Here is a 15,067-nt window from a genome sequence, read left to right on the forward strand (position 1 = left end):
CTGTAGAATTAGGAAGGAGATTGTCTTCAAAAAGTCTTCTACCAAAAGGAAAAAAGCAATGTTTTTGTTCCTCTGAAGCACATTGAAAACATAATCCTGTTGCAAACATTTGAAGCTTTTTGTTCTTTACTATGAAATCTAAAAATACTGAAAATAATTAAAAATGAAAAATGATTTAGTCTTCTAATTATTTAAGGGATGAGAAGTTCAGAACATTATTTTCAGTGTTTGGGTTAGTGTGTTAAGAGTCATGCTTTTGTCTACTTCAGGAAGATACGTGCCAGCTACAGGCATAAGAGCCTCTAATCAAGGATGTGTCCTTAATTTTAATCAGGCGTTTAAGTCTAATAGAAGTCAAGGGGTCTGCATCACATATGTGAAGGCAACTATATGCTGATGTGCTTTCTGGAGTGGGGTGGAATTTAAGCATGAGCTTACACGGTAATTGTTTGGGTTTTCATACATTTGGGTCTGGATAAGCAAAAGTAGCATAGAATGGATCAACAAACATTAAACGTTAACTTGGTGCTCAGAATATAGAAGAAAAAGGGCCTTTTATTTCCCTGAAATTTCTGACCTTTTTTGTTATTTTTCTTCTCCCTGCTGCTCTTTCCTCACCAACCACAGTTCTAGTTTGCTGTGGACAATTCCCAAAGGGAACATTCCTTGCTAGAGTAACTTAACTAGCTCTTTTCCTTCATTTACAGCAAGTACAGCACCCCTTGCAGAATGCAAAGCAGACCTTTTGGCCACAAGCCACCACTAATAGCATGTTTTCCAATAATCTAATCTCTTCAGTCACAGAACAGAAATCAGAATGTTAAAAGAACTGACTTCCCAACTCGCCTCAATCTGTCTTTGAAATCTCTACTTGGAAATGTCATATGATTGATTAGAACAAATGGTTGCCACACTTGCACCCATGACTCAGTAGTTGCTTTCAATCTGATGTATATGAGAGAATCCCATATAACACAAGGCTGAACACAGTGCCAAGAACAGTTACACATGAAGGCTTGTGTGTGCAAATAAAAAGCCAGAAATTTCAGCCAAATTTGAGAGCATATTGTAAACATCCATGAATTGAACACCTCAACACTCCTAAGAGATAGGTATCATTTCTCCTTTGCAGCTGAAGAAACTGAAGCCCATAGTTGACATGGCCAAAACTTTTATGTTTTGCTCTAGGAGTGAAGCAACTACTCTTTGATTAGTCTCCTACATAAACAGTTGCATTTTCAGACAGTCTACCATTTGCATCTTCCACTGGCATGCTGAAATTCAGGTCATATATTTGGGAATGATGCAGGGGATTAATTATCTCACTTGAGGCCCTAGATTTGAAAATGTTGATGTTATTACTTTCAAATTCACAACGCTAGAAGATAGAAAGGATTTCTGAAAGGAGATGTATGCTAGTGACTTCATCAACCCTGAAACTAGCTAGCTTTCTCCAAAAAGTACAGAACTGTGGTGCTGTTAGAGGGTCTCCGGAAACAAGCAAATACAAAATAACTAGATGTTGAAAGTTTTCCTACTGCTTTTATTTTCTTCCACCATGTTTGCTTTATTTTCTTCTGTACTAGAATGTATGTAAGTTTGCTTTGGCATTGGGAACTCATGCATGTGCAATAATTTTTCTCACTTTCTAAAATGATGAAGATCTCTGTTGGTCTACAGAATACAGGTTGATGCCTTGGTCCATCACTCTGCCCCAGGACATCACTCTTATACACAGTGTCACTTGAATTCGGTCGCCAGCAGTGTGTGCTTATAGGGAGCTGATATCTCATTTTGACAGCAAACTGCTTGACTTGCTTCAGGCCACTCCATGAAGTCACGGACTTGGTTAAGACGGATGTTTTGATACTAGGGCACAGTTCAACCTTTCCTTTTACTTCTTTCTTTTTGGCATCCACACGTGTCATTTTTTTATCACAATGTCACTGCAGCAGCCCAGCATTTGGAGTGGTGTTGTTGCGGTCATTTCATATCCGAGGCCTGTCTCATGGCAGCCCGACATGATGCCGCAAGCCACTAGCCACCAGTTGAGCTGCCAAACATTCATCGCATTGGATGCTTTAAAAATAACTGCTGTGATTTCATGTTTTTCTAATATCTGGAGGATGTTTGCTTTTCACTGAAGCCTAACTAATTGTTGGTGTAACTTACATTAGACAGTTCTATTTGCAGCAATAGTTTCTATTCCTATCATTTATTCTGCATCATCTTAATTATTTTACAGTACGACAAAACAGAACAGTCCTTTCTTGTTCATTACTGTAGTTATTAGAAAAATGTTATTCCACAGAGCACTGCTGCAAAGTGCCAAAAATATTTTGCAAGCTGGCTAAGGCATCTGACACCTGAAAAAGCAGCCATGTCAGCAAACAGATCATTTAATTATGGAGCAAGCTGGGTAGGAAGACCTGCTTCATTAATTTGTTCTTACCTGTGCAGTGTAAGGTTAACATGTGCCCTCTGGACACTTCTGTGATTCAGCCTGAATTATATGATACATACTAGTTCCATTAGCAAAATACTTTAGCAAAACTATATTTTTAAGACCATTTGTTCAACTGTACATAATAAGTGTTGGAGAGTACATTTGTTGTTCATCAGCAGTGTTAAATAATATTCCAGACAAATAAAAACTAGCTACCCATGAAGGTTATAATTCCTAGACTAACTGCTAATCTTTTCAGATGTTTTTATGTTCAGTTTGTGTTAAACTGATTTTAAAGGAAAAAAAAAAAAAAAAGGCAACATTGAAACAATTTCAAAAACATTGACTTTATAATTCTTTAAAATACTTCGTAAAACTAGTAACAGTGACTCTAAGCTTTCTAGATGTTTAATTATAGGTCTTATATTGCATATATATATTTTTTGTTTAATTTGTTTTTCTTTACCTTTGCCAGTGGGTGTCCTCCATTTAATTATTTTTTCTTTAGAATTTCCTTTTCCTTTTAAATTTACCATACATTTTAGCATTCCATTTTTTTTAACTGAATATTTCATAATCTTTTCTTCTTTTGTCAATTTTGTCAATTTCTTTTGTCCACTTTCAAAAATCCGTGTGGAACAGCTTTTCCAGTCTTCAGTCCATAGGGGCAGACATCTGAGCAAGAAATGCTCACATCCTTTGGCCAATTGGGCCAAGCTCCCAGTTGCCATCCTCTCCAGGCCATTCTCACCCAGCAGGAGTCTCCAGCACGGGCAGATTGGTGCCGTGGCCTCTGCCTGAGACTCTTGCCATCATAGCATCCATCAAGGTCACTGCATGCAAGTTAGCTGCAAAGGAAGGAGATAACTGATGGACTTGTTTTCCAGAGGTCATGATGGGCCTATGGCTGTCCTGTCCCAGGTCAGGCTGCTGCTGCCACTAGCGACTGCTGCCATTTGCCCTTTTGAATGCAGCCTCTGCATAAGCTTTTGATTAATTTAACTGTCTGAAAAGTTTGATGTGTCATCATTTTACTGCTAATTGGTTTTAGGATGAAGAACATATTTCTGCAGATGTTACATTTAAATAATAAAAAAAGAACAGTTTAGATTCATTTTCTTTTGTGCTCAGCTGAGCAGATTGTTATGCAAAGACTTGAGAAGTGGTGGGGCACACGGTATGACATGCATTATGTCCCTGTTTAGAAATGAAATGGGTGATAGCCCTGCTTTCCTCATCAGCTCCCCAATAATTCAGCTGAAATACTTCCCAGCATGGCTGTAGACTGGTGGCAGGCTGCCTGCTGCATGTTGGTGCAGTGATGGTAGATACGTTACAGTTTTAAGGGAGAGAAGGATGCTTGGTGGGAGTGAAAAATTTGTTTCATGTGGGCCAGTGTGTGAGGCAGCAAAGCCGGTAGGGAGGGGAAGGCACCAACTTCAAAGAGAGGGCAGAAGGCATACAGGGTGATGAAATAAGCTCTAACTACGTGCTATTCATATTTACTTCACAGAGAGGGCCAGGCGCACGGAGCTGTTGAACTGGGTCTGTCTGTCAAGAATCAGACACCTACATAAATTCCACACAACCTCTAACTCAATCCCACTCAAAGCAGACCATCTAATCACAGTGGCCTTTAAAAATCAGATAATGGTGCTCCAAACCAGGGCTACTCTAAAGTTGTTGACTAATGAGTGGGATCCTCACTCTTCTTTAGGAGTTTTGCCATTGACATTGGTTGGCCAGGACTGCAGGCAGTCTGAGCTGGTTAATAATGAAGCCTTTTGTCTGTTTTCATATTGTACCATCCATGCTTTGCATTCAGAAACCTTTGACATTTTTTTAAACTGTTGGTGTTCCTAGTGATACAAGAGAAAGTTGCAGATAGTTGGATCATTTCATGGGTGTTGATAGCATATGCATCACCACCCAGTACTATAGCAAAGAAGCAGTCACTAGCCCAAGTATTTTTACCACTAAATTAAACTTAAATTTTGGGCAGTATCTTGCATTACTGACACAAGATGAGTAGTTGTGTCGGCCTGGACAATTTAACTTTTTTTTTTTCTCCAGGAAAATTAGAGATTGGTGATTATCCTTGTTACAGATCATAGAAACCAATATTTAGAGACCTTCCATCAGTGTGGTATTTCTTAGTATCTATATTCTGGATCCAATTCTTGATGTGAGGCTTGAATTTGAAGAGACAGGTTCTGATTCAGTGGTTGCGGGCAGCAATCCAGAATAGTTCCACTGTAAACAACATAATTTGGGGCTTCCACTTAGCTTTCGTATGGTATAAATTTTATTGTCATTCAGAAAAAAAAACAGTTCATTCGGTACAAAATTTTGATCAATACCACTTAGGAAAATATACAAGATTGAGAGGATATTAAGTAATTGACTGAAGACACATCTGAGCAATGCCAAGGTAGTGGGATGGCTTTCTGTTTGGCTTATTAATTTTTTAGCACTATAAACATGGTAGTAGAAAAATCATAACTTTGACATGGGATTACAGGCTTTTGCTGTCTAAATCCTTCTCCCTAGTCCCTAGCATGGAAAGTAAAATCAGTTACATCCTGCTGTTCTTTCTGTGGTTTCTGAAACAAAATTTTGAGAGAAAAGCTCTGGTCTCAAAAGACCCTGTGGGAAATGGGAAACTTGCAAATGCTACTGTAGTTGTGTAACATTGACAGTATGAGCTGAGTGATCCTTAAACAGCTTTGAAGTACACAAGTATCTGTGTAATACACAACAATAAAAGTCTCCAGGATGCTGAAGTAGAAAAACAAGCAAAATAAGCTTGGGGGAAAGGCTCTGCTGCTGCCAGGACAACATGACCACCAGCGAGCTTCTTTAGAAACACACCAATGATAGGCAGAAGGCTGGTATTGAGTACAAAATGTGCCTGCATATTTCAGAGAATGTGCATGTACAATATAAGGGTATGATTTTTTACCTGATTAAAAACTGTGCCTGTTGTAGGAAGGGATCTGAGAGTCACGAGAGTCACAATTACATTTGGCAACTTTGGTTTTAGAGTTTTGTTCACCTACAAACAAGGTAAAATCCATCATGATTTTCATGATGTCATCTTGAAGGATTAGACTGTTTTGAGACACCAAGTAAAATCTCTTTCCAGCACTCGTGTTTTTTTTTTCACCTTAACACAGATGCCTTCTGTGCATATATCTGAGTCCTAGCAAGCATAATGAGACATTGCTGATACAACTATTAGGTGAGTCTCATTATGAGGGATGTCCCAAAAGTAATGCCTCCTATGTTATTATGTTGGTCCATGACACCAGAAGTAAACGTTCATGGTATGGCAGTAAAGGCTGAACCTTCCCACCAATATTTGGTCACATTTTGTTGCTGTGTGACAGGTGGCAGCAGAAGGGCAGGCTGACAAAACGTCATCTGACGTGGAAGTGCCTATGGAGCAAAGGAGGGGAATTGAATTCTTCTATGCAGAAAAAATGGCACCACTGGCATTCACCAACGCTTGCTGAATGTTTCTGGAGACCAAACAGTGAATGTGAACACAGTGAGGCAATGGGTGATGCATTTCATTACTGGCAACAGTGACAGTGGTTGACACCTCTGCTGGTGAAGATTGTTATGAACTTGACATGTAGCCTCTTTTTCATTGTTGTTGAAAACGCAGAGCTAATGGTGGTGTCTATGTTGAAAATTATTGTTCTGTAACTGAGAATCTACTCTATCAAGTAGTCTTAGTGTGGTCTTTGTATCTGCTGTAGTTTCCATGGACATACTTTTTGTACATGCTATATCTAGACAGTAAGGATATGGTAATGTTCAGTTTCATATTCTTAGAGTAGATTCTTAGAGTAGACAGTCTTGAAATTTTGTTATTTGGGAACAACTACAGCTGACTCTACTAGTTAAATCTGTAATTGCTTATAGGGTTTAGAACTTGATGTCAGAAGGTATTACACGACCTGGTCCTACTTTTTCCATAATCACAAGATTACTTAAAGCAACGTGCCTCAGGAAACCTTTTGGGTTCCTATACTAATTAATCTCACTGGATTCATAAACTTTGGTGGTGATCCATAGTACATGGGAAAAAAAGTCAATTTCCCTCTCTCACCATGAAAAGAATCTTTCAGTTTATTTACAAAACTCTCTGGAATGAGAAGGAGCCATTTGTGGTTGCTGTGGCTGATTTCTCTTGAGCTGAAGATGCTAGGAGGCTGCACAAAACTCTGTACTCCTGGTGAGATTTTTCAGCCTGTTGATGCTCTTTGTAACTAAATTTGATGGAAATGTGTTCTGGCAGCTAATGTGCTTAATTTTCAAGATCACTTTGTCAGACGTGTGTTTAATAATGACAATGCATCCCCCAGTGAGATCGCAGCCGTATTTATTGAGGTACTCCTTGCTTGTAGATACCAAAACAAAATGGTTACAGATACAATCTTAGGCTTGGAAATAGTCCCATATTCATGTATCTGTGGCTCTTTAGAACTGTTGACCCTTCATGAACAAAAGAGGTTGATTTCCTTTCCCTCAGATAGGAAGTGTATCTTGAGGAAGCCAACATTCTGTCAGGCCAGACAGATGTTTGAGGATTTTTTTTCAGTCCTTATGAGATCCTTTTCTTTCAAAACACAGATGGACACTTGAGGATCTTCTTTGTTGCTTTATTTTGTATCCTAGAAGACAGTAATACTCTGAAATAAAACTGAAGTCAGACAGATCTCTGGAAGAGATACTGTCTTCTTAGAAAGTAATCTTAAGGTGGTTTTGACACAAATCACAGAGAAGAAGAGAAATTGTTAAGACTTTAGTAGTTGACTTTTAGACTAGTTTTCCTGTTTGCTCTTTCTGTGGCTGTCTCTCCTTTCAAGGCTTCCTTAGACTATCCAGAGAAGGCAAAATGGAGAGTCCATGCTCCTCAGGCATCACCACTGGTCCTGTTGCATCTCAGTAAACTTATGGCCAGTCAGACATAGCAATTACTGTGGATGGGTACCTACCCTGCCAAGCCCAGCTGCTGCCCCATCGCAACATGTCCTTTGCCCCCTCGTGGGTGATTTAAGGCCAAACCATCAGATGGAGCTTAGCCTGTAAGATTGAGCTCAGGTTTCATCTCAGCCAGGCTGGCAATCTCTTTAGTTGTGATAATACAAACTAATCAAATCCACGTGTACTCACTCTCTCAGTGCTGTCCTACCACTCCTGGACTTTTCCGATGTTCTGCACTGTATATTACCTACATGTTAGTTCAGTGTTTTTATCCTACAATTGTCTGTTCTATTTCTAATGCATTGCCACACAGATAAATGCTGTCCAAGAAAGTGTATGAGGAAATGCGCTGTGGTTTGCAAACTGAATTCCTTAATGACTTTCTCATTAGAAGAGCTCACTGCCAAATGCTGTTTGCTTTTGCCTGAAGGACAGTCCACGTGATTAAGAGTAATTCTGCTTTACACGAAATAGTGTTTTCAGGCCACTGCCACAGACAGCTGCTTCACACTAAGCAAGGGAGAGAAAAACAAATGCCAATGAACTCATGGAGTGATAAAATGACACAAGAACTCAAGGGATATCCTATTCCAAATCCTCCCATCACCAGAGCTGGTAAATATGGGCATCCTGTTTGGTCGGTGAACCTGGGGCAGGGCTCAGGTCTTGCAGTGAGGTCCACCCAGGAGAGGCTTAATTCCAGGGTAACTGCTGTGAAAATATTTCCTGTGCGTACTCACAAGCCTGGGAAACCAGGAGTAACAACAGCTCTTTAGCAGGGATGGATTTCATATGTCTAGAACATTCATTTCAAGAATGAGCCTCTAAATTGAATTCTGGTAGTTGAAGATTAATGGTGAGACAGTGCATCTTAGCTTTACCAAGTGGAAGAATGATATTCCTTTACACCAAGCTTGTCCCCTGGCTTTCACAATATACTCCTGCCCCTATTTCTTTTATTAATCCTATCAATTTTAATATATATGTAAAGTAAAACTGAGTGCAAAATTTTATTGCCGAGAGTTTTAGAATTTCTTTGCTGCATGCTGTTAAAATCACTCATCATCCCACTATTTAAATTTCTGTTTCAAATTCAGGTTCTTGTCCATAACTTTCTGTTTTTGACTCGGAAATTGCAAATCATTGCTTCCAGAGTAGGCTAGAGTAAAACTTTGGAAAATATTTTGAGAAAGGAAAATCCCCAAAGATTTCATTTCCTAATGAGGCTGAAAACTAATAATCTGGAGAAACAGCTTGAACAAAAACAAACAAACACACAAAAACAAACAAACAAAAAGGCCCAGGCAGGGGAAGAGAATAGTTCAAGAATGCTTTAGAAATCTTCTCTCATCTCTAGTAGTTAGACTTAATAGAAGGAAAGATTCTAGATTCTGGACTTAAAACCAGGCACAAGACTGCTTACAAACTTCTGTATTTGTTGAGCGTCAGCAGTTCTGGCTGGTGCTCGTATAAGAGGTGGGTAAGAACTTCCATGTGAGTCTCTGTGCTTCCACCATGTACTGTGACCATTGGTGTGCTGTATTTTCTATCTTCGAGAGCATAGGATTTCATGATGCTCAAGGAGTGTTTGAATACAAGAAACCTGATTGCTTGACTGCTGGTAAGGCCATAAGGCCACCTCTGTGCACTGACATTGCTCCTAGCAGCCCACTCACAGAGTATTGTCAATCTAGCTTATGAAAATTAGTTTTGACGGTTGTGCAGGAATTTTTATATTGCGTTTTATTTTATTTTATCTTTATAATGAAGCAGTTTGCACCAAAGGCCAAATGGTTACAAGTGTAAGAGAGTGCTCCTTGGACCTTTTTGCAGTGCTAGAACCCTGAGCTTGTTCTGCAGCCAGCGCCTAGCCCATGCAGCCATAGTGCCTCCTGCTTTGCCAAGGCAGTAGATGTCTCTCTGCCTGGCTGCCACATCTAAAAGTTGGACAGGAGTGGCTGTGCTCTCCAAGCAATTTTTCATGTATAGACTTCACAGCATTTCTTAGGGTGGTTATGCATTAAAAAAAAAAAAAAAAAAAGAAAAAAGTGAAGAAAAGGAAAAGTGTAAGCAGTGGAAGCATGGATGGATGAGTGGCTGGAGAAGAATATAGGGATGTTGTCTGGATCTGCAGGGAAAGCCAGAGTGCAGATGGAATTGAATATCATGAGAGATGTGATAACATGAAGGGTGTCCTTAGCTGCATTGGGCAGAAGAGACAGGCAAAGGTTAGTGTACCTCTCTGATAAATGAAAAGAGAGAGCTGGCCTCTTCAGACATGGAAAAGGCTAAGGTACTCAATGAGTTCGTTGACTCTGTCTTCATTTCATTCAGGCTTCTCACACCTCTTGTGTTCCTGAAATTCTAAGCAGGGTTTGGGGGAACAAAATTCCTCCTGGTGTAAGAGTGGAGCAAGCTCAAGACCACCTCATGAGGCGGAATGTGCACAAGTCTACGGGGCTAGATTACATGTATTCTGGGGTTCTGAAGGAGCTGGCTGGTGTAGTTGCCAAGCTGCTCTCCATTATATTTGAAACATTGCGGCTGTGAGGTGAAGTCTCTGGTGACTGGGAAAAGGAAAATATCCCTCTTATATTCAATAAAGGAAGAAAGAAAGACCCAGGGAACTACAGGCTGGTGCGCCAGGGAAGGTCCTGGAGTGGATCCTCCTGGAAAAGATGTTAAAGCACTTGAAAGATGAGGAGGTGATCTGAGACAGCCAGCATGGCTTCACAGAGGGCAAAACATTCTTGACTAATCAGGTGGCCTTCTGTGGTGGAGCTGTGGAATCGGTGGACAAAGGAATGGCAACTGATGTCATCTACCTGGACTTGTGCAAGGCCTTTCACATGGTCCCACACCATATCCTTATTCTAAATTGAAGAGATAAGAATTTGAATGTTGGACTATTAGGTGGATAAAGAATAGATCAGATGGGTGTAGCCAGAGGATTGTTGCCAATGGCTCTATGTCCAGGTGGAGGCTGGTCACAAGTGATATCCCCCAGGGGTCCATCTTGGGACTGGTTCCCTTTCACCTAAGCCATTCTATGATTCTATGGTAAGTATAGAAATTTGAAACTATGCTTGTACCAGGTGTAACATGGTCAGATTTCACCACTTCTAGTTGCTTCCTCATGGTTACAATGTGTGACAGCTGTAGTGCCTGAGATTTGCATGCACCTACCACTTGCTGCTCCAGGAGAGTTCTGTACTGCGCAACAGTAAGTTCTCTCCCGGTGACAAAAAGGTGTTTTGATTTTCTTCATTTCCATCTGAAATGCATTTGACTTGGACTTTTGGGGAGTGCAGGGAGCAGCCCTGGCCATCACTGATCTGTGTTGCAGAGCTCAGGCACATGCTTGGCTTGGAGTCTGAAATGGAGGAGACTAAGGGGTGAACAAGGTTCTCAGTAAAGCATGGAGATGCCTTTTGTCCAAATGTCATGCTCTCCCTCATTTTCTAGAAGTGAATGTTTTCCCTTCACCATTTATTTTTCCAAAGTTCAATGGCAAAACCCAGTGCTGGGTTTTCAGACAGAACCAGTTTCTGGGCATTTCACTGCCCCTGCTTTTTCTTCTTGCCTGAGCCAGTCCAGGAGCCTGCATTGCATTCCAACAAAGCATAATGAAACAGTTTCATTACACAGATACTGGGCTCAAAAAAAATGTCAGGCACAACAGGAGACCATTAAAAAAAGATCTTTTAAATAGCTTTTAAGATAAAAACAAAACAAAACAAAACAAAAAAAAAAAACCACCTTAATTTAAAATGTCAATTCTAGCATGAGAATTTTGCTCTTTGCATTTCGAAGAACAGAAGTTTTCTTTGTTTCACACATTGAGTTATAACATGGCATGAAATCAGCCTTTAAATGGAGCTTGACTTACATGTTTTAACCTATTCCATGTTCCGTAACACTAACAATATGATTCAATGGTGCAAAGGATGGAAGAGCTCCCCTTTGAGGACAAGCTGGGAAAGCTGTGGCTATTCAGCCTGGAGAAGAGAAGACTTAGGAGAGACCTGATAACTGCCTTCCAGTATCTAAAGGAGGGCTATAAGAAAGAAGAGTACAGAATCTTTAGCAGGGTCTCTTGTGATAGGGCGAGGGGAAATGGCTTCAAACTAAAAGAGGGGAGATTTAAACTGGATATAAGGAAGAAATTTTTTACAGTAAGGTTAGTGAAGCACTGGAACAGGTTGCCCAGAGATGTGGTGGATGTCTCTGGAGACATTTGGGATCAGGCTGGACAGGGCTCTGAGCACCCTGATCTAGTTGTAGGTGTCCCTATTCATTGCAGGGGAATTGGACTAGATGGTCTTTAAAAGTCCCTTCCAACTCAGAAGATTCTGTGATTATGTGATTCTCCATTTAGAACTGTGTGCTTTCATTTTTGCTGTCCTATTTGTATGAGATATATCTGTGAGGAACAGAAGAAGGGAGAAAGCATGAAAATGATAGAGTACATTTTATTTCATATTTAATGCTGCTGGAAGTAAATTGGAGATGGAAATTGTTCATGTAATGGATCTTAGCTACAGAAAACTATCTTCTTTTGGCAATAAGGTACTGTCTGTCTCAAGGGCTCACACACAAATCTTGACCTTTGAGCAGTTGTGTGTAGTGTCTTCTCTATCAAGCAAATTGATGCATAATGATCTGTCACAGGTACTCACACATTATATTACACATTATATATTATAATATATAATCCATATTTTATATAGAAGATTTGATGGCAAACATTTTGTACTTCTGCTGCTTTTTCTTCCCACTGTCAGGCTTAATGAAGGAAAATCATGGATAGTTTTTAAATAATGTCAGCTTCTTATATCACATTACCATGTCTGCTTTGAGAGTAGCCTTCTGCAAGAATCACAACATAAGAGTGAGAGAGAGAAAGACATTTTCATGTAGCTAACTTTAAAAAGTCGGGTTTTTTAGGTCTTAATTTCAAAATCAATATGCTGCATACCTTTAAAGTCTTCTTGGAAAAAAACGTTCTATACTTAGTGAGCATAGTTAGTGTGTTCTGGTGGTAAAAACACTTCTCTTGAGGTTACTCTACAAAGTAACTAACTCAGAGATAGAGAATTAGGTTCTTATATTCTTATTGAAATTGTTTGCCCCAGCAGGGCCAAAGTTTGTTCTTTTCCTACCTGTTCAGCTCTACTGAGGGAAATATCCCCCATTCTGTATTCTATCAATGAAAAACGTAAATTTGAACTCTGATTTCTCAGATTGTAGGACTGGTCAATGAAATCTCAGAGCATAGAGAAGTGCTTTTCCCATTCCTGGACTGTCTTTTTGCCAAAACTGAACAAAGCGTAGAGGTATTTCCAAACTTCCCCTGACACCAGGCAAACTCACCTAGGCTAGCAGTTAGAGTGGCAGTTTTCAGCCTGTAAGCCATAGATTCATATGGGCTTCTGGTCTGCCTCCAAGGGATCCGCAGAAGGGAGCCAACAAAAGCTAGCTCATCATTTGTATGAATCATTTATCAGTGTCTACTGATAAAAATAAATTCAAAACACTGAAATAGGTGATGAAAGTATGCCACATATATATTTACAGAAGTTTTACAGGCCTGAGGACAAGGCAGAACAAAAAGACAACAGTATTTACACGTAAGATTTATAAATGTAAATGAGGTCTGGATTTCTCTTGCACACAAAATATACGTATAACCAGATGTCTCAAGTTGAAAGATGAAAGCTTACACTCAGAAAAGTGTCTGGGTTTTTCTTACAAAAGGAGGTAAAAAAAAAACTCACAGACTTGAAGCTACTTGATGTTTAATTATCAAACTCTTATTTAAGAATGAAATAATGAGGTAAGAATTTGTACAGTACTGAAATATTCAAAACATTATTCTCTACCACTGAGAAGTAATTCACTGATGAACATCTGCTACTGAAAAGACAGTCTGCAATATTTCTCCCTTCTCTGCTACTTCTAAGCCCTCAAATAAGAACAGAACAGACTTGAGCAGTGAGGGTAATAAGTTTTCCTTTTGATGTCTGAAGATTTAGAACAATCCAATTGAAATAAAAATGTAATCCTACCTATGCTTCATGCTGGGATTGGAGCAGGGTAAATGCCATAGTTATGTCTGATCATCAGGTTGTGATTGTTAGAGATGCTGGAGAGAACATTCCAGGGAAAGAAGGAGGGTGAGAAGGATGGTCCTTCTGTGTCCTTTTATTAACACGAATTAGCATCAAATCTAACAAGGGCATATTCCTGCACAGCAGAACTCAATAAAATGTCACTTAGTCAGTGTAGGAAATGATAAACTAAATTGTTTTTCAGTCATCCAGCTAATAAAAGTAAATACAAATGAACATGAATACAAATGAATTCATTTGCTGAGCTGTATGTATACAAGGTTAATTGAAGAAACAGCAGAAAAACCACTGAAAATAACTTGAAAAATAAATGTTCTCTAGGATGCTACTGTTCCATAGTATCTATTTCAAATATAATTTGCTCTTAGTCATTTCTGCAAGAAATGGGCACATCAGCTGAGATTCTCAGTTTTATAGAGATGAAATAATCACTGGAATGAAATGTTAAGTCATAAAAGACAGCTAAAAATGAAGCAGTCTGTAAGAGCTGTCATAGAGCAGGATGGTCCACCCTTCTGAGCATAGAGGAATCATTGTACCATGGTTATTTTGAAAGAAATTGTCTAACTTATTATTCTCTTCCCTCCCTTCCCTATTTTTTTAATGCTTGTCTCCTCAGTGCATCCTAACGTGAGCCAGGGTTGCCAAGGAGGGTGTGCTACATGTTCGGACTACAATGGATGCCTGTCATGTAAGCCCAGACTCTTTTTTGTTCTGGAGAGGATCGGCATGAAACAGATCGGAGTATGTCTTTCCTCATGTCCAAGTGGATACTATGGGACACGGTATCCTGACATTAACAAGTGTGCAAGTAAGTGCTGGATAAGGGGAAGCACACAGGTTTGTTTGAATGCTCTGTCTCCTTAGGAGACAAGACAACAGAGAAGCAGATGGACAGGCTGAGTCTTTTTCTGTTCAGTTCTTTTATAGTAATGCAATAGATATTAACCTGAGCAGGGAGTTAAGGTGAAAACCCACAAAACTGCCTAAAGCTCAGGGCTTCCAGCTCAGCATGAATGACCTGCCTGAGTGCTGAGAGATGGCCTCCTCTACACTTTCACACAGAACTAGAGCATTAGCAGGCCACAGGCACTGCTTTCCAGAGGCTGCTCAGCAAGTTGGAGTGGCAGTGGGGCTTAGGGAAAGTTGAGGGCCTCTGAACCTTGGAGCTTGGTACAGTTTAGCTCATTGGCCTTCCCCTTGAGACAGAGGAAATGATGGCTGGTAGCTCTCTGTGCAGATGTGTTTTGTTCTGGTCTGCTTATAGCTCATCTTGCATGCAATGTAGTCCTGTAAATGCGTGTACCAAAATGCAAGGTCTCAACCTGGTTTGGGGAGGTTACCTAATTCATGTTGCCTGCAGGCTGAGAAGCAGAGAACTACTCTATTCTAAAGAATTATCTTATTTGCCATTTGGACAACATTTTGACCCCATTATGTATTTTGAACCATGAATGTACTGGTTTTGCAATATTCTTATCATTCCTTTTCTTTC

The 15,067-nt window shown here is 39.8% G+C and overlaps 1 protein-coding gene across 1 annotated transcript in view; it reads left to right on the forward strand.

The window, feature by feature from the left end:
• Positions 1-15,067, forward strand: part of RSPO3 (R-spondin 3) — a 59,520-nt gene that overhangs the window by 20,583 nt on the left and 23,870 nt on the right. The window contains exon 2 of the mRNA XM_052677915.1: positions 14,192-14,383. Within this exon, the coding sequence (XP_052533875.1) occupies positions 14,192-14,383 (192 nt within the window). The remainder of the gene's footprint in view (positions 1-14,191; positions 14,384-15,067) is intronic.

Source organism: Tympanuchus pallidicinctus, unplaced genomic scaffold (assembly GCF_026119805.1).
Source record: "Tympanuchus pallidicinctus isolate F22 unplaced genomic scaffold, pur_lepc_1.0 scaffold1, whole genome shotgun sequence".
NCBI classification, from domain to species: Eukaryota; Metazoa; Chordata; class Aves; order Galliformes; family Phasianidae; genus Tympanuchus; species Tympanuchus pallidicinctus.